Source organism: Salvelinus namaycush, chromosome 30, assembly GCF_016432855.1.
Source record: "Salvelinus namaycush isolate Seneca chromosome 30, SaNama_1.0, whole genome shotgun sequence".
Taxonomy (NCBI): Eukaryota; Metazoa; Chordata; class Actinopteri; order Salmoniformes; family Salmonidae; genus Salvelinus; species Salvelinus namaycush.
Genome location: NC_052336.1, coordinates 11,278,234 through 11,301,658, shown reverse-complemented (window position 1 = coordinate 11,301,658; position 23,425 = coordinate 11,278,234). Strand labels below are relative to the sequence as shown.

The following is a 23,425-nucleotide window of genomic DNA, read 5'->3' as shown; positions in this document are numbered from 1 at the left end:
CCTTCATTATCGTATTATTCATTGGAGATTAAAGTAATTTTTATTATTCTTCATCTGACAAAAAAACCCACATTTGACCCTGTTGAGTTCTTTGCTCTTGAATAATCTTGACGTCAAGAAGTAAATTCATGCGTCCCCTTTAAATCGCCCACATTTGTGGGTGGGTCAATGGTATTGAAGTTGATTTACGTTAGCACAATGGCTACAGTCAGTCAGATTTGGCCATTTGAGAGAAGACGCTGCCTAAAAGCCCATGGAATCATAATATTGTTATTTTTGGATCCATGTTTTCAATGTGTAAATGGTAAGGCTATGTATATCCCAGGGCTAGGCTTCATGTGGGATTATTGTTTTCTTTCGATGCTAGTTAGCTAGCGTAAGGCATTACGCTAGCTAGCTAATAAGAACGTATGGCTAACATCCACACAATGGTAGTACGCAGGTCTATACAGACGCCTGACAAACAATTTACTGATCCTACTGTAATTTATCTGGCAAGCTAACTAATGTACAATTGCTCCAGCAAGCTGTGTTTATTACCTTGCTAGCTATAACTGCTAGCTACATGATGCACCCTCCCCCTTATATGCCAACTCCTGTCTTCCAGGGTACCTGAGCTCCCCACACGTGGGCCATGAGCCCCCTTACAGCCGAGATGCTCAGCCTGTCATCACCAGCCCGGTGGTTCCTGCTCCATCATCTGGTAAAATCTCCTCCCCAGCCTCGACCCATGGGATGTTTTTGTCATGACACTGACAGTGCCTCTTTGGTATGCTGTTACTGAATGAAGTCCATGGGACAACCTATAATCTTGTGAATTATTTTGCAGCATCTCCAACTGATTCAGACAGCTATGCTTCCAAATGCCCCAGTGGGGGTCAATGCAACAGACTGCCTGCTGACTGCATCAACTGCAGCTATCACCACAACTGTCCCTATGGCAAACCAGCGTCTTTCTCTTGCAAGGCCAAGAGAGGAGTCCACTGCACAGTGAGTTCAGTTTGCCAGTTGGACACCGATTGTTCTTGACAAAGAACAAGGAACTCCATTTACAAAGAAAGTATGTAACTGTAGCACTTTGTCATTGTGCTGTTGATGCTTCAGTGTGCTGTTTATTTTTCTTTGCTTGCAGGTGGCGTCGGGGAAGCAGCAGACCAACTTCTCCCTGTCTATCACGTGCCAGTTCTGCTGGCAGCTGGACCTGTCTCAGTACAGGTGCTCAAACTCAACCAGCTGTATGACCGTTGCCTGCCCTCGCAAACGCTACAGCGCCACCTGCCAAGTACTGGACCACGTACACTGCTTAGGTATACACTTACTGTACAATGTCTGGTTCATTATTATTCAAATACATACACGCCCCTCCATATGTATTTGGACAGTGATATAAATAAAATAGAAAATGCTCTACTCCAGCATTTTGGATTTGAGATCAAGTGTTTCATGAGGCAACAGTCCAGAAGTATGTCACCTGTTATTTGAGGGTATTTTCATATGTATGTTTTACCATTTTATAAATGAAAGCACATTATGTATGTAGTCCCACCCATATGAAGAAGTCATAAGTATTTTGACAAAAATTAAGTATTTGATCCCATATTCCTTGCATGCAATGACTACATCAAGCTTGTGACTCTACAAACCCCTTCGATGCATTTATAGTTTATTTTGGTAGTGTTCTGGGTTATATTTTGTCGAAAAGTAACTGAATGGTAAACGATAATTTTCTTTCTAAGTGAGTAGATAAGATACTTCTGAACACAATTAATCCTGATAATGCCATTATAAAGAACAATCATGAATAATGAGTGAGATGCCATTCAGAGACAACAACAAAACATGCTAACCTCTCACCATTACCAATAACAGGGGAGAATATAATTTTTTGGGGGGTATGCTCTTTGTGCCTCTAACTTCTCACTCATCATTATTCATGATTGAGTCATGATTATCTATAATCATGTTAGCATCCACATGAATGTAGAAGTGTTCAGAAACATCTTCTATTCTTACTTACAATAAAAGTGACTCCAAAATGGCACAAGACATTATTCACCATTCAGTTCCTGTTGGGCAAAACAAACCGCAAATGTATCCAACAAGTTTGTAGAGTCACAAGCTTGATGTAGTTTTTGCGTGCAAGGAATATGGAGCCAAATTCTAAACTTTTGACTACACTATAAGTTAATTTGTAAAAAAATACTTATGTGTTCTTCAAATGGGGGGACTAGTTACAGGAAGCGCTTTAAGACCGATATGTATGAAAATACCCTCAAATAAAACATCTCAAATCTAAAATGCTGGAGTATAGCGCCAAATGCTTCACTGTCCAAATGTGTATGGAGGGGAGTGTATACTGTCCAAATGTGTATGGAGGGGAGTGTATACTGTCCAAATATGTATGGAGGGGAGAGTATACTGTCCAAATGTGTATGGAGGGGAGTGTATACTGTCCAAATATGTATGGAAGGGAGTGTATACTGTCCAAGTGCGTGTGGAGGGGAGTGTATACTGTCCAAATATGTATGGAAGGGAGTGTATACTGTCCAAATACGTATGGAAGGGAGTGTATACTGTCCAAATATGTATGGAAGGGAGTGTATACTGTCCAAATACGTATGGAAGGGAGTGTATACTGTCCAAATATGTATGGAAGGGAGTGTATACTGTCCAAATATGTATGGAAGGGAGTGTATACTGTCCAAGTGCGTGTGGAGGGGAGTGTATACTGTCCAAATACGTATGGAAGGGAGTGTATACTGTCCAAATATGTATGGAAGGGAGTGTATACTGTCCAAATATGTATGGAAGGGAGTGTATACTGTCCAAATATGTATGGAGGGGAGTGTATACTGTCCAAGTGCGTCTGGAGGGGAGTGTATACTGTCCAAATACGTATGGAGGGGAGTGTATACTGTGCAGTGCATTCATTAAAACTGTTTTTTGTTCTCAGGTAAAAGAGTATTTCAGAAACGTTTGTACTGCAACTGGACAGGCGGGTACAAGTGGTCTACAGCACTGGCAATCAGGTAAGACTCCTGCACAAGCACACTGTTAAGGGAAGGCTGAAACAAAAAAAGGGCTTATCTGGTTGAAAACGGCCTGTGTGGCATCGATATTAGTCAGAAGCGTTTATTTTGGTGCCAAAACTGACTACAAAGTGTAAATAGGACAACATTTTAAGTCAGTATTTTACAAAACTGAGATTTACGGAATCGAGAACAACAGCGTTTTCCTTGGGTTGGGTTTACATTTCAATTCTGCCCACACAGGACCGCTGTCTGGCATGGCTTGCAGTACTCAAATCATCCAGAGTATAGGTGCACGTGTGCTGCAGTGCACGCTACCCAATCGTAGCAGCAGAATCAACCTACAGCCCTGCCCATTTCTTTACAGTCAGCAGAACTACCAATAATTGACAGTGTTGTGTTGAAAGAACAAGACTTGTTCATTAAAAACTGATGTTTTTTTCCCAACTCAAACGTTCGTGAACTAATGTTAGCATCACAAACACAACTGTCATCAAAGATACTCTAGAAAGGAGGAAATGCATAATGCACTGAGCTTGGAATTCTTGACCAATCACTTATTGTTGTAATGCTGTGTTACGCTGTTGTTAAGCCATTCGTAACGCAATCCTTTGTTGAAAGTACAGTGGCTGTTTGGAATATTTTAGCTACGGTGACTGTAGAGGGACAAACAACAATAGCGGCCAGGGTATGATATAGCTAACATAACACACCCACATTGAACCACACCCCCAAGACACATCTTTTTTTCTTAATGAGTAGCAGAGAAACCCATGGGAAATCGGTGAGTTCAGCCCCCCTTTAAGACCACCCCACCTGTGTTATAGATTTCTAATAGTTTCTTTGGGTTTCTTATACTTTGAATCTTTTATAAAACATCTTTATCCTTGAAGAATATTCATGAAAATCCTCTCATTTGTAAAGTAAATGAGTGACTTGGTAGCATAACAGGACACATAAGGACAAAACAAGCCGTGATGATGAAGGTTAAAAACAGCGAGTGTCCGTCCTACCGCCTCTGACAACAGAACATCAGCCGTCATTTTCTTTTAATTTCCAGACGATTGTACACATTGACCTGCCACCCTTTGTCAACACCAAGCAGGCTTACGGCCGACATTCAATATGGTGCGCCTTCCCGCTTAGATGTCTTTGTCTTCTATGCTCTTCACTGTTACCAGTAGAATCCCAGTTGTTATTGTTGTTTCTATTTGCAGCATTACACTAGGTGGATTTGGAGCTGACCGGTTCTATCTAGGCCAGTGGAGAGAGGGTCTGGGCAAGCTGTTCAGCTTCGGTGGCCTGGGCATCTGGACCCTGATTGATGTGCTGCTGATTGGGGCGGGCTATGTGGGGCCAGCCGATGGCTCCCTCTACATCTGAGACCTGTGATTGATGCCCACCTCATGATGGTTGTAGGGTTGATACCCTCTCCATTTCAGTTTAGACTGTTTGACTGTAAAGATCCACTCCATGGAGATGCCATCCCATTATCACACTGTCTGCCTGCCCAAACTCCCACTGTCTGCAAAGACTGACTGACTTGTCCCATCTGCCACCAGTGCAGCTTCACGGTCAGCCTTGTCAGGTCCGCCTCTAGATCATCAAGCCAAGCATCCTTCACTGATATACTGTAATACAAGCTGCACTGAGCATAGTTTTGGAGTTGTTTGATTAATAGTGATTAGAGTTGGTCAGGCTGATACGGACTGACTGGAGAATGGGTGGTAGGCACAGTTGAGCAGTACTTGGAATTATATTGTAACTATAGCCACCTATGGTGCTCCTTACTCACTGCACGGTCATGCATAGGAGACCAGTAACCATGGCTACGGAACACAACATTTCATTATTATAACACCGATAACAGAAACAAAAAGTGCTTGGAAGAAAAGCAGTGTTTCTTCCCTGCAGGTTTTGTAAAAGCATGTGGCACCTGCTAAGTGTGGTGGACGGTAATGTGCATCAGTGGATAGCAGATCAACCTTTCAGTTCTCTCTGCAAACCAACCAGCAAAAAAATACTTGAACGGTTATTTTCTTTGGAGTGTTATGTGGTTGGGATACAGATTTAGGGAAATGACATGGTGGTTATTATAGCTGAGGCTTATATTGTGTATTTATATTTATTGCATTGTGGATGTGCACCACAGGAGGCTGTTGAGGGGAGGACGGCTCATAATAATGACTGGAACGGAGCAAATGGCATTAAACACATGGAAACCACGTATTTGATACTATTCCGCCCCACACATTACCATGAGCCCGTCCTCCCCAATTAAGGCGCCACCAACCTTCTGTGATCTGCATATGTCAGATTTCAGCATTACATGGCATTGCGCTACAGCTCTGCATGCCCAAAACACACAAAAATCTGTTCTTGTAAAGCTGTGCAGGCTTAAACTAGGTCACTAACTGGTTCAGAATGGTTTTAGTACTCGTTTTCAAAGAACTTGTATAACACTTTTTGTTCTTCATATAGCTTTCATGATATTATTGTTCATCGCTAATCGCCCAGCCCAAATGGTTACGATATGTAGCCTCCCATATCCAGAGCTTGAGTATGTGTGCTGCACAAACTGGTAACCTATATTTCTGGTGAAAATGTGTTCATGTTCTGGATAAAATAAAAAAAAATGGAACACTGTAATGACAAAGATGTTTAAGAAAATTGTAAATATTAAACTTGTGAAATGTTATTGAGCTTTGTGCCTTATTGTCTTATTGTGTTAGTATTGTCTAGTATTATAAGCATACTTGAATAAACAAAATCATCTGGTCTGTTATTTCCATGATGATTGACTTAGAATTCACCTCTGTGCTTTTTCACACAGTAAAATGCCCTGCCTCATTGTAACGATACTGTGCCACATCTTTGAGGCAGTGCCGTTGGATACAGAAATACAGAAAGAGAAGCTCACTCCCGTAATTCAACATCTCAGTGACTAATGGTTATGTGAATACATACACCATATTACATACAATACCTTCTGCATTGGTCCTAGCATTGCTAGCATGTTCTAGCAATGCTAGGACCAATGCGCTTCTCATTGGCTGTTCTGCAGTAAACGTCTGTATACGCTCCCCAGTTCCTCTCTCCCACATCACTTACTGTTATGTACCACCGCCAACAGAATATAAGTGTTTGGCCCATTAATGTTTGAGCTGAATCGACTGACCGCCACCTCTACATTTTGGCTGGCAAGGCTACCCAGTTAGAGTAATAAATGCCAGTCATCCTCAGTGCCACATATCTCACTGAGCATGAATACAACCTGTAACAAATTATTTCATATTGGGTTATGTATTTTTAACCAAACACTTGTTCTCAGTTGAGGCTGACGTTTATCTCAACGAGTAGCATCTTAAAATACAATGGCAATAGAACCACCATATCACCTAGTAATTTCCGATAAAAATACTGTCCAATCGGTGATACGAATCATGGATGCTATACTAGACCATCAGTGCTGAACAGAACAGGGTGATTCTTTAATTAAATTAAAGTCTTACTGGGTTAATTGACATTTATGGAAACATTGTGAATATCATTACTCCTATGAGCACATGTGAGTTCTCTTAAGTAATAGGACAGCCATTTGCATGTTCAAATCCATTGAGAGTTAACAATGCTAGATGAATCAGAACACAACTTCCATTGTAGTGAAATCCCCAATGATTAGTTTATAATTGCTAATCGTGAGTGATGAAGACAAAAGATTGTTCATTCATTCCCATCTTATGCAATAAACAATTCGTTTGGCATAATTTCACTGGATCTCCCAGCAACAGCAGTAGGCTACTGGTTCCTAGGATGTTATACAGCATACTGAACAAAAATATAAACGTCCCATGTTTCATGAGCTGAAATAAAAGATCACAGAAATGTTCCATAGGCACAAAAAGCTTATTTCGCTCAAATTTTGTGCACATCCTTGTTAGTGAGCATTTCTCCTTTGCTAAGATAATTAATCCACCTGACAGGTGTGGCATATCAAGAAGCTACTTAAACAGTATGATCATTACACGGTGTGTCTTGTGCTGGGGACAAAAGGCCACTCTAAAATGTGAAGTTTTGTCACAACACAATGCCACAACACAATGCCACAGATGTCTCAACTTTTGAAGGAGCGTGCAATTGACATGCTCACTGCAGGAATGTCCACGAGAGCGGTTGCCAGATAATTTCTCTATCAAATCAAATTTTATTTGTCACATACACATGGTTAGCAGATGTTAATGCGAGTGTAGCGAAATGCTTGTGCTTCTAGTTCCGACAATGCAGTAATAACCAACGAGTAATCTAACCTAACAATTCCACAACTACTACCTTATACACACAAGTGTAAAGGGATAAAGAATATGTACATAAAGATATATGAATGAGTGATGGTACAGAACGGCATAGGCAAGATGCAGTAGATGATATAGAGTACAGTATATACATAAACATTATATTAAGTGGCATTGTTTAAAGTGGCTAGTGATACATTTTTGATCAATTTCCATTATTATAGTGAGCTGGAGGCATGTTGGCAGCAGACACTCGATGTTAGTGGTGGCTGATTAACAGTCTGATGGCCTTGAGATAGAAGCTGTTTTTCAGTCTCTTGGTGCCTGCTTTGATGCACCTGTACTGACCTCGCCTTCTGGATGATAGCGGGGTGAACAGGCAGTGGCTCGGGTGGTTGTTGTCCTTGATGATCTTTATGGCCTTCCTGTGACATCGGGTGGTGTAGGTGTCCTGGAGGGCAGGTAGTTTGCCCCCAGTGATGCGTTGTGCAGACCTCACTACCCTCTGGAGAGCCTTACGGTTGTGGGCGGAGCAGTTGCCGTACCAGGTCGGTGATACAGCCCGACAGGATGCTCTCGATTGTGCATCTGTAGAAGTTTGTGAGTGCTTTTGGTGACAAGCCGAATTTCTTCAGCCTCCTGAGGTTGAAGAGGCGCTGCTGCGCCTTCTTCACAACGCTGTCTGTGTGGGTGGACCAATTCAGTTTGTCCGTGATGTGTACGCAGAGGAACTTAAAACTTACTACCCTCTCCACTACTGTCCCGTCGATGTGGATAGGGGGGTGCTCCCTCTGCTGTTTCCTGAAGTCCACAATCATTTCCTTTGTTTTGTTGACGTTGAGTGTGAGGTTATTTTCCTGACACCACACTCTGAGGGCCCTCACCTCCTCCCTGTAGGCCGTCTCGTCGTTGTTGGTAATCAAGCCTACCACTGTAGTGTTGTCCGCAAACTTGATGATTGAGTTGGAGGCGTGCATGGCCACGCAGTCGTGGGTGAACAGGGAGTACAGGAGAGGGCTCAGAACGCACCCTTGTGGGGCCCCAGTGTTGAGGATCAGCGGGGTGGAGGTGTTGTTACCTACCCTCACCACCTGGGGGTATCCCGTCAGGAAGTCCAGTACCCAGTTGCACAGGGCGGGGTCGAGACCCAGGGTCTCGAGCTTGATGACGAGTTTGGAGGGTACCATGGTGTTAAATGCTGAGCTGTAGTCGATGAACAGCATTCTCACATAGGTATTCCTCTTGTCCAGATGGGTTAGGGCAGTGTGCCGTCTGGTTGCGATTGCGTCGTCTGTGGACCTATTGGGGCGGTAAGCAAATTGGAGTGGGTCTAGGGTGTCAGGTAGGGTGGAGGTGATATGGTCCTTGACTAGTCTCTCAAAGCACTTCATGATGACGGAAGTGAGTGCTACGGGGCGGTAGTTGTTTAGCTCAGTTACCTTAGCTTTCTTGGGAACAGGAACAATGGTGGCCCTCTTGAAGCATGTGGGAACAGCAGACTGGGATAAGGATTGATTGAATATGTCCGTAAACACACCAGCCAGCTGGTCTGCGCATGCTCTGAGGACGCGGCTGGGGATGCCGTCTGGGTCTGCAGCCTTGCGAGGGTTAACACGTTTAAATATTTTACTCACGTCGGCTGCAGTGAAGGAGAGTCCGCAGGTTTTGGTAGCGGGCCGTGTCAGTGGCACTGTATTGTCCTCAAAGCGAGAAAATAAGTTATTTAGTCTGTCTGGGAGCAAGACATCCTACCATAAGCCGTCTCCAATGTAATTTTATAGAATTTGGAAGTACGTCCAATAGGCCTCAACCGCAGACCACATGTATAGCGTTGTGTGGGCCAGCGGTTTACTGATGTCAACGTTGTGAACAGTGCCTCATGGTGGTGGAGTTATGGAATGGCCAGACAACACAATTGCATTTTACCAATGACAATTTGAATGCACGGAGATCCCATAAAGAGATCCTGAGGCCCATTGTCGTACCATTCATCTGCCACCAACTCATGTTTCAGCATAATGCACCGACCCATGTCGCAAGGATCTGTAGGTTTTAGGTTTTATTTATTCGCACCAAAGAAAAGCGAAAGACAAAACAGTACTGATAAAAACTGCTAAAAATGGTGTGCAGGTGAGGTTAGAAGCCCAAAAGAGCTTATATGTGAACCACACCACAAATATAAGTACAAAAAGTTTGTTCAATCAGTTAAGCCAAGTATATGAATTATAATTGTACATAATATACTTAGTAAACAAAAAGTGTGATTGTGAGTTAGGCTACATAGAGGGATTATTGGGTAGTTTGGTTCATCAAGCTGACCAGATGAGGTTTTGGCAATGTGAAGAAAAGAATTAGAGTATGGTACCTCTGTATATGATAGAGAATTAACTATGTGAGGTGCGGCAGTGGGGAGGGTGAAGGTTATTATTGAAGGTTATTTGTCTTATATAGATGGATTTCAGAATTAACCTAGATGAATCCATTAAAGGGTTTAGGTAAACTGTCTGGGAGGTACACAATTCCTGGAAGCTGAAAATGTCCCAATTCTTCCATGGCATGCATACCATTGAGCATGTTTGGGATGCTCTGGATTGACGTGTACGACAGCGTGTTCAAATTCCCGCCAATATACAGCAATTTCGCACAGCCATTGAAGAGGATTGGGACAATATTCCACAGGCCACAATCAGCCTGATCAACTGTACGTGAAGGAGATGAGTCTCGCTGCATGAGGAAAATGGTCACACCAGATACTGACTGGTTTTCTGATCCACGCCTCTACTTAAAAATGTTAAGTTCTGTGACCAACAGATGCATATCTGTATTCCCAATCACGTGAAATCCATAAATTTGGGCCTAATGAATGTATTTCAATGATTGATTTTCTTATATGAACTGTTAAATCTTTTTATCACTAGTTCTGACTTCCAATAGTCATACAGTAATAAGTTGATACATGTAGTATCTGTAACCTGATGAAGCTGGATCACATCTGATTTCATAGCATCTCAGCGAGATACTGGATTTGCTTCAGACCTTTATGGTTGCTAAGGAACATTTGAAAGCAATACCAATTAGATCCAGCTATGTAACAGACCTGAATAGTAGCCTGTGTTATCAAGTCTGACTGAAATCTGTAAATTTGTTACCCAATTTTGCAGTGAACGCTGGTATTGATACTAACATCCATGCTTTCTTCCAGCTCATGCGCTTCTCATCTGTGCAGTCAATCTCATGTGATAATGGTGGATCATTGTGGAATGTAGCCAATAAGCCACTTGTCAGTCTTTTGCATGTGATTAGAGTATTATAGGGTATTAATTTAAATCTTGCACAATCGTGTAAGCTAATAAACACTTGACCTTGCGTTAGGAAGGGGCATCAATCCAATTCGGCCTGTGTTCCTAATCGAAAGGAAATTAAAATGTTGCCACAAGCCAAATGCAATTTTAGTGATTTATTTTGTACAATAAAGAAAATGCACTGCACATTACCCCAGCTCAGATGTCAAGGCAAGCGTTCAAGAGCATCTGCATTTTGCACTCAAACCTGAATATTGCATCCCTCATACCCCACTACCAGCATGCTACACTGATTAACCCAACGTAGCAGGCATAAAAGCAACGCCTGAAACCAGATCCCCTACATACTGGTCTTGACAAGAAACAATTTAAATAAAAAACTTTAATAAAAATAAGTGTCAGGGGAGTTTCTCTTCTACACTGTTCAACCAATCCAGTAAATGAGGAGGCGTTAAGCTGAAGTGGCATCTTGTTAACGTTCAAAAGCGGAAGTCGTGTCACAGGCTCTTTCCATTTCCCCTGGAAACCAGAACATCCAGTTGTTGGGGACTCGGCAGAGGCTATACACTGATAAACAGATTCCAGCCATCCAGTATTTTTAATTTTTGCAGAGCTAGGAGTGGAAGCAAGTTAGGCATCCAGGAAACATAATTAAATTAAAAAGGCAAAATAAAAAAGTAGTCCATGTGATAACTGTTCAACCTTATGGCAGGGAAAGTATGGCCACAGTTTAAGGAGCAAATAACATTGATACTCACAATAGACGCATATGGCGATATCCACGCCATGTGCCCATACCACTGTTCACACCATCCATACAATATGTTATGAGATTTCACACACATACTTTAAGACTGAGGACACTGGAAACTTTCCAATAAAAAAGTCAAATACGATTACCGGAGTACATCTCCACCCACCCCATGCACAACTCCTCAGATGGCAATGGAGGTGACAAATACCATTACTCTGGTGTCAAATACAGTACTCAACTTTGAATTTCATAAACTCAAATGTATCTTAAATATTCATAAATTAGGCATCACCATGTTTTTAAACAAAATATTGTATAAAAGTATAACAAAGACTGACAAAACTCCAAACTATAACAGAACAAATCTACGATCATTCAAATGTGGGGCGGGGGATGAAGAATGTCATTGTAGTGGCCAAAGGACTGGGTCAAATCTCATCGCTGTACTCAGTGTACTGCTTTAGAACTGGGGGCATAGGGGGGGTCCGAGTGTCAGGTTTGGGTAGAAGCAGTCTTCTCTCCCATCTCAGCAACACCAATGGACACACCACAGTGAAAACCACGTGTTCCATCAGGCCCACGCGGTAGCCGCATTACACCGGGAGGAAGCCCGTCTGCCCCCTGGATCTTTCGACCCAGCATGGGGCTCCCTACTGGGCTGCTCTCCTGGGAGGCCACCTGCCTGCGCCTCTGGACCCAGGGGCTACCGGACGGCGTCAGGCTGCTGTCTGAGGAGTAGTCCGCCCAACGTCGCCCAGCCTCAGGGCTCAGTCTGCCCTCACTGGCCAAAGGAGACTTATGGGAGTGGGGAGACTTGCGTTGGGAGCATGGGCTGGCCCGGGGGCTCGACCAGGGGCTGGTGCGTGGGGACACAGCTGGGCTCAGGTGATTGTTCTGGAAGGCGGCACCCCCTCCAGTGGGACTTAGCTTATTGACAGAGCAGGATTTGCGGGCCAGTCTGGGGGAGGTGGGGTTGCTCTCAGTCTCTGAGGAGCTACAGGCAGAGTCGTCGAGATACTGAAGCTCCCGTACCCGACTGTTGAGTGAGTGACTCTTCCTCATTCCTCCTACTCCCTCGTCGCACTGACGCTGATCTTTGGGCACCTTCTTCTTGGGAGGCTTGGTGCCGATCAGGACCACCTTCAACCCCAGAGACCCTGTCCCCTCATCGCTGACCACAGCCTCGTTGGCTTTGACTGCAGCCTCCACCTCCTCATACTCCACGATGGCACACTCCTCAGTGCCCAGCTGTGTGTAGCGGCCACTCAGCTTCTTCAGGTCGGCTGGCAGGTCCTTGCCAGGCTTCAGCACCCTCACAGAGGCAATGGCGCCATATGTTCCAAACGCTTTCAGCAGCAGCTTCATCAGTTGTTCCTGTTGGGTAGCGCCGCCATCACGCCCATCACCAGCCCCACCCTCCATCGCCACACCCAGCTCTGGCCAGCTCTGCAGCTCGCTGAGTAGCAGCATGCGGCTTGGCAGAGACTCACTGGCAAACACGGGCACGGTTGATCTGCGACGCACTTTGCGTCCCTCATCGTTTAGCTCAAGTATTGTCGAGTGGCGCAGAGCATATGCAGTTGTTCTCCAGTCTCGCGTCAAGTGCTTCACCTGGGAAGAAAATAACTGTTAGAGATAATCGGAAGCGAAAGTCAGTACTTTTACAGGCAGCATCCTGTATGATATAAAACCAAGGAAGTTCTCATACATCCTGAAAACTAAAAAGCCTTTGTTCTGATAGCAGTATGTATAGTATGATAACATAAGCAGCCACAGATCTAGAATGAGATTCTATTTCTATGTAATCAACAGCTATCAAAAGGCAAATCTCAAGTTACTGGCTACTACAGAAGTGTTTAACAATTCCTAAAATATTTTATTTTATTTTTTTTAATACAGCAACAAATAGTGCAGTTATTGTTAGCTCCTCTTAAAAACTAAATAAACATTTACAGTATTCACGCAGCTGTGAACATTAGAAATTAAACCAGTAGGAGAAAAACACAGATCTTATTCTTGGAAGTGTAAACTGAAAAAGGAAACAGCTAAAATCAATGAGTATGTATGAGCCTCATTCACACCAGATGCTCCCGCCTCCAACCCATGTGAGAAAGCACTTCCTAGCCCCAACGGCTTGCCATATTGACACTAGGAACAGCTATTGCATTCAGTTATATGAGCCCCCAGGGTATTCAATTGATATTCCAATTTCAAAATCAAGAAACCAAACTGTCAGCAGGAGATCAAACATTACCTTCTTGAAGGAGGTGAGCAGTTTGACACTGACGAAGCCCAGCTTGTTGCGTCGGACGTGTTTGAGCAGGAAGGCATCGTGTTCCAGGTTCTCATCCGACAGGTAGTACTCGATCTGGGCCACCAGCTTCTGGGTCAGCTCTGGGTCTGGGGGCTGCCAGCTCTCCTCCTCCAGCTCACCACCACTCGTGCCAGCGCCACTGAGAAAGAAAACGGATAACATGCCAGTTCACAGAGACAAGGCAGGAGCTTAACCGATTTGGCAGGAGAACTGATCAAAACAGCCTCAGTCATTACCCATGGCAACATGCTGAAAAGAGCTGCCATCTTGACTCTCCTCAGATTTCATTTTCAGATTCTTCCTGTGACAGTAGTGACAGGCTGCTTAACCACGGTGTGACCGTCACACTGCTCTCTGCCAGAACCTCAACACCACAGGGTGTCCCACCAACATGAACAGAAATCGTTAAGACCTCCATCTGAAGAGTGCAGAGTCACTGATCTCCACACTACATGCCTCCCCCACAAGGACAGGGCTATTTACCATATCAGCCAGACTTTAAAATCAAAAAATGCAGTCATTTACTGCCTACAACACCAAATCAAAGGTTTAATCAAAGCTCTATTGACAGAGGGCTTTAACATTTGCACAGGTATGCCAGGCCGGCATTGCCGGCTGTGATAAGAGTGAAGGTCTGAATGACATTACTGTGTGGATGAGTCATCCTCCTCACACAGCGATCCCATACCACAGGCTAGGCAAGACACTGGTCGAACACCCCAGACAGAACAGACAACGTAATGATCACAGCATCCAACCCACTGTTTTAAAGTCAGGGGAAGCCCTACGCAACACCTCCCCCGCACACTCCACTGTAAAGGGACCAATTATTGTAGACCGAGTCATCCTCTGCGATTCTCCCCTGCCACAATAAACTGGTCAAGAGTATCAACGAGTAGTTCACTGGTTACAAAAGTATCACGTGAAAACTGAAATGTTCCATGCCCCCAAACAAGTGCAACATTGTTGCAAGTGAGGAACACCAAGACTGACTATGATGTATTGGCTGACCTGGCTAAGAATATTCATTCATTTCAGACTACCTAAATTAAACATACCAACCACGTAGCCTATACGTTAGCACTGGGTCACAGGAATTTACAGGGGCAAAAATAGCCAGCCTGGTCTCAGACTAGACATCACATAGTAAATGTAAATCTGAACACTCAATTTAGTAGAATATGTTTCGTTTGGTTAAGACAGAAGGTTAGTTAAGGCAAAAAACTAAAGTACGGTGGTTAGTCGGCAAACCTCTAGCAATCCAAAGGTTGTGCGTTAGAATTTAATCACGGATTACTACTTTTTAGCTACTTTGCATGATAGGTAACCCTTCCCCTTTAACCCAGTGTTTCCCAACGCAAGTCCTCGAGTACCCCCAACAGTATGCATTTGTATTGTAGCCCCTGGACAAGCAGACCTGATTCTACTTGTCATTAAATTAGGCCCTCACATTTGTCAGAGGCTACAACACAAATGTGTGCTGTTGGGGGAGGGGGGTACTAGAGAACCACTGCTTTAACCACCTAACAAACGTTAACCACAACAAAGCGGAAAAATATAAATGTGGAATTCAAAACATGTCACGTTGCAAATTTGTAATATTGTACGAATTATAATTCCTAACATGTCACACAAAATGGATGAGGACATCCACAAATGAATACATACCATATGAAACGTCACATCTCATACTAATAGGCGTGTCCAGGATTCACATTTACTATGTTACGTCTACCCCAGAGTCCTGGTTGAAATAGCAGGGGATGACGCAGGGGAATTAGAGCAACGTGTAAAGGTACCATCCAAATCGGCCTCTTACGTCAGTGGGATTACAATGCCCGTCTACAGGTGGTTAGAAGCTGTCTGGCAATTACCATAGCCCTTCACTGTGGAATTGAAGTTCACACTAAAATAACACACCAAACGACAAAATAAAGTATTGCAGTATTTTAGCCTACGAGGTTTATTCCAATAACAAACAGACATGCCATTAGTCAGTTAGTCAGACATGCCATTAGAAGACAAAGCATTTACCTGGATTTATCATGTCTTCCAAACTCATCTTCACTACAGCTGCCTCCGAGGAAATCGAGATTGTTTGAGGATACCTCCTCCTCTGGTTCCTCGTCGTCTGCCGCCTGAATAGCCACTGTTATCGTCACTTGAGTCCCCATCTCTTGCAGGTGTTGATCCACAATTACCACCTCATCGATTTCCCGTCCCGCTGACGAACCTGATACAGATTCGATATGTTTCCGAAACTCCATGGTGGCACTCGTCATTTTACCCGAAATAAATGCGTTTTCTCCCGGTTTGTTCACTTTCTCCTCGGCTACACCAGTGGTAGTGCTTTCCTGAATGCCTTTATTCCTTGTACTACAACAACTGAAGTCTGCAGAACACGGGGCACATACACCTCGACGCCTTTGACACCCACACGGGTGGATGGTCAAGGAAGTCCCGAAGATGCGCTCCACAGCTGGCCAGAGCCCCCAAATTTTACCCCACGGAGAACCCTGGGGTGGCGTGGAGTTAGCAGCTAGCGAGACGCAGCTAGGAGCTGGGGAGACCGAGGGGATGGAGCCGTCTTGTGTTGTTACTTCCTGATATGTAAGAAGCGATCTGCTTTTGAAACGAGCTCTGGGATTGGGCCATGTCATCTTTCCGCACTCATCCCCAACCCACCAGCAAAACCCAAGATGAAGCCAAGAGGGAGGGAGGAGAAAATGGAGACAACGGATAAATGCGTTTACCAATGCTTGCATTTTTGTGTATTTTTCCCTTTGTCACTATTTCTAGTTAAGAAATGGCTGCTATTTCACACGTGTCCTAAATAGGGGGAAGTAGAAGTGTAAATTGCACGTGCTGTTCCGCAATTGGGGAAATTGCAATGCACCAATCATGAAGGCCGACCCATTTCTTTGAACCTGCAAATTGGATAATAGGCTTTTAGCGTTAGACCGCAGGGGCTGTTGAGGGATTTGCTGTGGGGAAGGACACAAATAAATGACACCAGTGTATACAGTGTCATGAGGCATTACTGTCAGCAGTGGCTTTTACTATGAGATGATGTGTAGGCCTATAAAAAAGTAGCCCTTTGCAACAAAATTATTAACACAGATTTGAAGATGTCAGGATTTGGCATTGGTAATGCCAATGATCCAATTCATGATCTATTATCTCCAAACCTTTAGTGCGCTTATGACACTCGCTGACTGTTTTTAATTGTAGGTGTGTATCATATCCTACATGGACTCTTAAACCATCACCCACACCACAACTGCTACACCATTGCTAATACTGTTGCCAAGCCTGGGATTACTTAATGTTTTTTCCACCCTGTTGGCAAGAGTTGTACAGCTGGTGGGCTGACTCATACTCTGAAGCACATGTCCTGCTGCAGCAGCCACAGTGGCAGTGTCATACCTCCCAGTGCCACAAGCCAGGAGCAGACATCAATCAGATAATGGCCCTGCAGGAAGATGTTCCAAACAACCCTTCAACAGCTTATCTGTCAGGTGTCTGCAGCAGGAAACAACCCCAATAGAGGCATGGGTTGCGCCCCAACAGAGACATGGGTTGCACCCCAAATGGCACCATATTCCATTTAAAGTGCACTACAATTGACCAGGGCACATAGGGAATAGGCTGCTATTTGGGACACCTTTGGCAGGAGTAAGCTGATTTGCTGTAAACTGAGCTGAGTTAAAATGAGCTGAGTTAAAATGAGCACCCCTTTCTTGATCAGAGAGCTGGTATTTCCTCTTTGTCCAGACTGAATGCAATTGTGACTTCTATTCACCTGCACTTAACATTCAACAACAAGGGTGTACTTTTGTAATCCTTATCGCCACTAGAAACATCTTACATATGTTGATTTATTTTAAATGTACACATGTTTTTGTCTGTATGATTTTGTCCATTCTGGACATCTGGATAGAGAAAGCTTTACAAGGTTTAATTTACCATCTACACTTCAGTTATATCTGATATGTGTTTTTACTGTGTCCCAATTGTGAAGAATCTGAAGGGAAGTATATAAATCAGTAGTCATGAGATTCTTAGGAACGTTGTGAAACATTTTGCTTTTTGAGCTTGTGAATGTGATGCAATCTTTCACAAAATCATCTGATACATGATTGGGCAATCCTGCCTTGAATGAAAGACATTTGGAGTAAAGTTGAAGGAAAATATGCATGTATGTCTTTGCAAATATACATGCCCTGGTGATAATAGAGAATCCTTTGTGAGTCTGTCCAAGGTGACTGTCAGAAGGTGTGTGTTTCTCATCCATGCACACATGTACGTAAGCTATTACTGTATGTGGAACAAACTGACACTGTGGGGCCAGAATCCAGCACCTTTCTTTGACAGAAAATCTCTATTGTTCGCAGTCTGTAAATGCCCGGTGCTGTAACCTACAGTATATAACTACCTACTGATATTGAAGGGTTTGCTTAATGTTATAGTCAACAAAAAATACAATGTTTCTTTTTTTGTCTTATTCAGGATTCTGTTACTCCCTAAAGGCTGCTAGATCTTATGTTTTTCGATTTACAGATGAGTGCAGCATTTTACTTCTGCTCCACATCACTCCCTCATTCTGAGTCAGACAAGATATTTATAGACCGCTGTACCCCAGAGAGCTCTGACTGGCCAAGTCCCCATGCATAATACATAACGACAGACAATTTACATTGATCCCTGTGTCTTAGCGGCATGTTTTTTATTGGCAATTGTGAGATATATATCACATTCATACAATCCACTTCATTATGCCCTTATAAAATGCCTGCAGAAGTGGTTGACTGCAGAACCATAATTATGAGCTTTGATGTGGGACAATTATCTCTGAAGTATGCTGACCATTATTTTTTGTGTATGTTGTAAATAAATTATTACAAAAGTGACATTGTGTCACAACAGAAGTAGGTAGGTCAATTGTGGAAGAACTGTCATTTATATAGAGCATTCCATTATCTGCTTGTCACATAAGATTACAACATCATCTCCCACAAATTTGTCAGTTTTATGAATAGACGATCCTTGTGATGAGCATGTGTGTGGGATGTCGCTTTGATGAGTCTGAGTGAGAGTCCTTTCCTAGCACTTATCTTTTCCAGCTGAGACAGTGTAACCAAAGCTTTATAACAATGAGAGGGTCACCGGTGGAGAGTTTTTTTCTTTAAAAAAGTGTTTATGAATGCATCAATAATGGTGTAAGAGGACATGGCTCTGAAATCTGTTTTTGGATTACGTCCTTACTTGTATCGCTCATGCAAATGAATAATGGAGGCGGTTAGGTGCGTGATAGCCTAACCTTGCCTGAAACCGGAGACCTATGGTTTAGCTTAGCAGGCTAACACATTCTTGTCAAATTGGTGGCGTGACCCAGATTTGGTCAGTGATTCCTATAAACTGGGGTCATTGCGGAGAAGGTGATAACCTTGCCTGAGACTTGATAACAGGTAACCTAATACCTAGGCTTTAGCTCCGGGGATAACAGTATAGTGGAATGCAGAGTAGAAGACATCTAAAAAGTCGATTAAGCAGAAGTTGGATTTTCAGTCCTAACCAAATGAACAATAATGATCTATTCCATTCTATTCTATTTCATTTCATATTATACCGGTTATTCTACACGCGGAACCTTTAATTTTTGGGGTTGTTGGCGGAATGTCTTATATTGAGACAGGATGTGGTGTAACCAAGTTAGACGTGGTGTCGTTTCCATAGAAACGATGGCCGTTGACAGGGAAGTGAGTGCCGTGTCATCAGCTCACAACAATACATTTCAAAAGATTAAACATTGACGTTAAACAACCAACACAACTGGTTAGTTAGCCACATTATAGCAAGCTGACTGGCTAGCAACGTTGTAACACTAGCAAAAATGCGGCCACAAAGACAACAGACCAACAACAATACAGCCATTACAGGAAGGTGTCTTTCTCCCACGGTAAGAATGATGTGTCCACAATAAATCATCTTTACTTCCTCTCTGTCTTTATTAGGCAAAAGTTAGCAAGCTAGCTAGCTTATCCAGAAAGCTAATGCAACTCTGTAACAGTCACATAAATGAGCAAGATTGCTATCTATCTAGCTAACGTTACAGGGGCTGGGTTGCATGTTGTTGCTCCACAAATTAATGAATATTATCAAGTGGTCTTGACTTTGTTGTTGTCACCCTATTGTTACAATTGCCAGTCTTAAGTTGCCTCATCCTTTTCTGTCATTCCCCACAGGTCAACAGCTATAAACTGCACTTTACAGCAGTGAACTCTCAAATACCAGAGAGAAATGTTCAGAGACCAGTGAGTTTGCGTTTGTAGGGAGATCCACAGTGAGGAGTTGTATTTATACTCATGTCCCCATTCCCCAAATTATTTTTTTAATGAGACAATGCATGAACATGGAAAGCATGACATTGTGTCTTGAGTACCCTTTAATTATCAAAGTAATATATTGCTAATTCATTAAATGTTTTATTTGACAGCTGGACGTCCGATGGTCTAAAGACTTTACAAAAGAGATAAACATGGACACCATGAAAATGGTTCCACCAAGACAAGGTACTTCTACCTGACTAAATTACAAGACACTGTGACAGTCTCTTACCTGTCCCTGTCTTCTCTGTCTCACCATTTACTTTTCTCTCCAGACAGCAGGCCTAATGCACACAGTGGCCGTGGCAGGCCCTGTGCCCCTGTGCTGGCGTTTGTCAATGAGTTTATGGGCCCTGAGCGTCCCCTCCTACCCCCTGCTGCTGCTCTACCCAGTGGGCTGACTGGGGACCTGGGGCCACAGCCACACAGAGTGAAGCCTAGGAGAGCAACCCACAGTGCAGGGGCCATCTACTCCCACAGTACCTCACCCCTCACCCTGCCAACTGGTGAGTGGCCGCACTCAGGATCCTCCCCCTCTCTTCAGCAATGCCAGCCTCCCTGCTTTTTTTCATGGATCAAAGGCAGTCTAATGGAACGTTCTGCTCTGTGCTCAAGTTAAAAATTTCTGGACATGTAAAACCTGATTAGTTTGAAAAATGCTTTTCTGAACAAATGCGTCTTTGTAACAGGACCAGGTTATGCCATAACATTGAGTGAGAATTCTCCCTCTGGTTTTCCAATTGACTTTCGTTCCCGTGATGACTGTGCTTTGAGTCCTGAGCGAATAGATTTGGACAGGTAGGCTAAAACACTCATGGCTTTGTTTGTTCAGAGGTCTTTGTTGAGCTTCTCAATACACTGTCATGCAATGGATTGCCAAGTTTGTAATTGCTTGGATAAACCAGTAGGGTGCAGCAAAGTCCCTCATAAAGATTATCCTGCCCTCTGACAAGTGCATGTCAAAGTTGCAGGCATAAAAGAAACACCTGAAACTAGATCCTCCACATACTGGTCTTGATGAGAAGAAAAAAAAACTGTCGGGGGAAGTTCTCTTCTGCACTATTCAAGCAATCCAGTAAATTTGGAGGAGGAGTTAAGATGGAGTGTGGCCGGGCACGTTCAGCAGGATTGAACATTTTGGAACATTCAGATAGAAATTGGCGATGTAGATCAAACTTGCATCTCTGATATGTAGAGTAAGGAATCACATCAGCTCTATTCACGGCATTTCTATCTGCAACGTTCGAGAACGTTTGGCAACTGAACAAGTCCCGTCACAGGCTCTCTTTCCAATTCCCCTGAAAACCGGATCATCCTTTTGTTGGGGACTCCGAAGAGACTAGTCAACAATAAACCATATCCATAGCCTCATCCACTTAGAATAATGAGATCTCCTGAACCCTGCGTGCCAGTGTTGGAAGGCAGACAGTGTGGTATCAAGTGGCATGTACCTTTTTTACTGTGAGCCCTCTCTCCTCTGCATCATAACAAGATAATACAGGGTCATCCTCTCACAGAGTGGTGTTGTTGACAATGCTTTTGTGTTTTGAGTGTCAGGCGTGGTCTGGAGGAGTGTCCCCTGCTGGAGGGCATGGGTAGGCTGCGGCTGCTTAACTTTCAGCACAACCTCATCACGCACATCCACAATCTGTCTCATCTGCGGCACCTGGCCTTCCTAGACCTGTATGACAACCACATCTCCCAGATGTCTGGCATCTCAGCCCTGGCCTCTCTCAGAGTGCTTATGCTGGGCAAGAACAGGTTTGTGTTATGTCTCTCCAGCATACAGAACAATAGGATAGGAGCTCCCACTCATTTCAGTGCTTTTACAGTGCATGGGTTGAAGGACAGATGAAAAAACTTTTTTTAAATTACTTTTACCCATTTTTCTCCCCAAATTCGTGATATCCAATTGGTATTTACAGTCTTGTCCCATTGCTGCAACTCCCATATGTACTCGGGAGAGGCGAAGGTCGAGAGCCATGCGTCCTCCGAAACACAACCCAACCAAGCCGCACTGCTTCTTGACACAATGCCCGCTTAACCCGTAAGCCAGCCACATCAATGTGTCGGAGGAAACACTGTACACTTGGCGACCGTGTCAGTGTGCATGCGCCCGGCCCGCCACAGGAATCGCTAGAGCGCGGTGGGACAAGGACATCCCTGCCGGCCAAACCCTCCCCTAACCCGGACGATGCTGGGCCAATTGTGCGCTGCCCCATGGGTCTCCCAGTCGCGGCCGGCTCAGATGAAAAACTTTTTATGCTGTCTTTTTTTGGTGGGATTTCTCGTTACATTTATAAAGATGTTACCGTAGGGATATGCACATCCTGCTTTTTGGATTAAGTGATACTGTATGACTGCCACAGCACAGCTAGCCTATATATCAACCTCCATTGAAAAGTACTTTCCTGCAGGTGCCCAATTTCAGTACAAAACCCTACCACTGCTCTCTTTTGTGAATCTTACATCTAACATCACCTTACTTTAAAACTAAAGGTCAGGAGGGAGGAAGATTAAAGTCACAAATCATGGCAAATGCCACCGAGATCCCATCGGTGAGGTCTGGTTTTGTTCCAGAGTCTGTAAAACCTGACATTTGTCTTTTTAGAACCCACTTTCAGAACAGTCCGCGGTACCTTTCAAGCAAAGCATACCACAGATTTAGGTTTCTGATAGAATTTCCAAGGGACTGTAACCTAACTTCCCTAAGTTACAGTTTGGTCTTTATAGACAATCCTTGACGACAGTACAGTGGAAAACAGTCAACTTCCCATCAGTAGAAAATAAATTCCTACCGCTCTTTGACAATCCCATTTCCTGTGCCTGGTAACCATTCAGTTAGCAGATGGGATACCAGCTCTTTGTCATAGTAACATTGTGTTATAGGAGAGCTATCTTGTATAGAATACCAGAGAGGGTGATGTTAATATTATTGTCTGTTTAATGTTTTGCAGAATCCAGAGGATATGCAGTCTGGATAACCTGACTAAACTAGATGTTCTGGACTTGCATGGCAATCAGGTACCATGTTTCAAACCTTAGAAAATTATAACTTCACTTACATTCCTTTTTGTTCTCCAAATATACACCCACATGCATTTATTGTCTGTAATGTTGTTTGCAATACTGTGACCAGTGGGGGACTGTGATATCTAGCTGTGAGGTTCAGCAAGAGCAGAGAGGCACTACCACCTCCCCCATACTGCTGGTTGGTTACTACGTCACTGACTCTGGGCCCCTACAGTTAAGCTCAAGCAGGCTTGACTGCAGGAAATCAAACACATTAGTTCCTGTTGTGAGGCTTTTGAGTACATTCTATATTCAGTTGTGTGAAGGCAGTGAGTT

At 43.6% G+C, this 23,425-nt stretch overlaps 3 protein-coding genes across 3 annotated transcripts in view; 2 read left to right on the top strand and 1 right to left on the bottom strand.

The window, feature by feature from the left end:
- Nucleotides 1–170: 170 nt before the first annotated feature.
- Nucleotides 171–5,727, top strand: LOC120024950 (TM2 domain-containing protein 3-like). Its single transcript, XM_038969337.1, has 6 exons — nucleotides 171–304; nucleotides 608–703; nucleotides 830–990; nucleotides 1,133–1,307; nucleotides 2,954–3,029; nucleotides 4,247–5,727. Exons 1-6 carry the CDS (start codon nucleotides 199–201, stop codon nucleotides 4,410–4,412), a joined length of 780 nt encoding a protein of 259 aa, XP_038825265.1. The 5' UTR covers nucleotides 171–198; the 3' UTR covers nucleotides 4,413–5,727.
- Nucleotides 5,728–10,765: 5,038 nt separating this feature from the next.
- On the bottom strand, nucleotides 10,766–16,278 carry larp6a (La ribonucleoprotein 6, translational regulator a). Its single transcript, XM_038969874.1, has 3 exons — nucleotides 15,726–16,278; nucleotides 13,632–13,830; nucleotides 10,766–12,988 (listed from the first exon to the last, which is right to left on the bottom strand). Exons 1-3 carry the CDS (start codon nucleotides 15,971–15,973, stop codon nucleotides 11,870–11,872), a joined length of 1,566 nt encoding a protein of 521 aa, XP_038825802.1. The 5' UTR covers nucleotides 15,974–16,278; the 3' UTR covers nucleotides 10,766–11,869.
- A 3,164-nt stretch (nucleotides 16,279–19,442) lies between these two features.
- The window catches only part of LOC120025302 (leucine-rich repeat-containing protein 49-like), a 54,261-nt gene continuing 50,278 nt past the window's right edge, over nucleotides 19,443–23,425 (top strand). The window contains exons 1-7 of the mRNA XM_038969796.1: nucleotides 19,443–19,650; nucleotides 19,937–20,005; nucleotides 20,188–20,263; nucleotides 20,353–20,583; nucleotides 20,767–20,875; nucleotides 21,635–21,838; nucleotides 23,035–23,101. Of these exons, the coding sequence (XP_038825724.1) occupies nucleotides 19,585–19,650; nucleotides 19,937–20,005; nucleotides 20,188–20,263; nucleotides 20,353–20,583; nucleotides 20,767–20,875; nucleotides 21,635–21,838; nucleotides 23,035–23,101 (822 nt within the window). The 5' untranslated portion in view covers nucleotides 19,443–19,584. The remainder of the gene's footprint in view (nucleotides 19,651–19,936; nucleotides 20,006–20,187; nucleotides 20,264–20,352; nucleotides 20,584–20,766; nucleotides 20,876–21,634; nucleotides 21,839–23,034; nucleotides 23,102–23,425) is intronic.

Bases quoted from the DNA above. Each gene is read 5' to 3' on its own strand.
- larp6a (XM_038969874.1), bottom strand. From the start codon at position 15,973: ATGACGAGTGCCACCATGGAGTTTCGGAAACATATCGAATCTGTATCA. The intron at 13,831-15,725 runs GTAAATGCTTTG...TTTCTTTCTCAG, and splicing joins GGAAGACATGATAAATCCAG to TGGCGCTGGCACGAGTGGTG. The intron at 12,989-13,631 runs GTAATGTTTGAT...TTTTCTTCCCAG, and splicing joins TGCTCACCTCCTTCAAGAAG to GTGAAGCACTTGACGCGAGA.
- LOC120024950 (XM_038969337.1), top strand. From the start codon at position 199: ATGGCTACAGTCAGTCAGATTTGGCCATTTGAGAGAAGACGCTGCCTA. The intron at 305-607 runs GTAAGGCTATGT...CCTGTCTTCCAG, and splicing joins ATGTTTTCAATGTGTAAATG to GGTACCTGAGCTCCCCACAC. The intron at 1,308-2,953 runs GTATACACTTAC...TTTTGTTCTCAG, and splicing joins GGACCACGTACACTGCTTAG to GTAAAAGAGTATTTCAGAAA.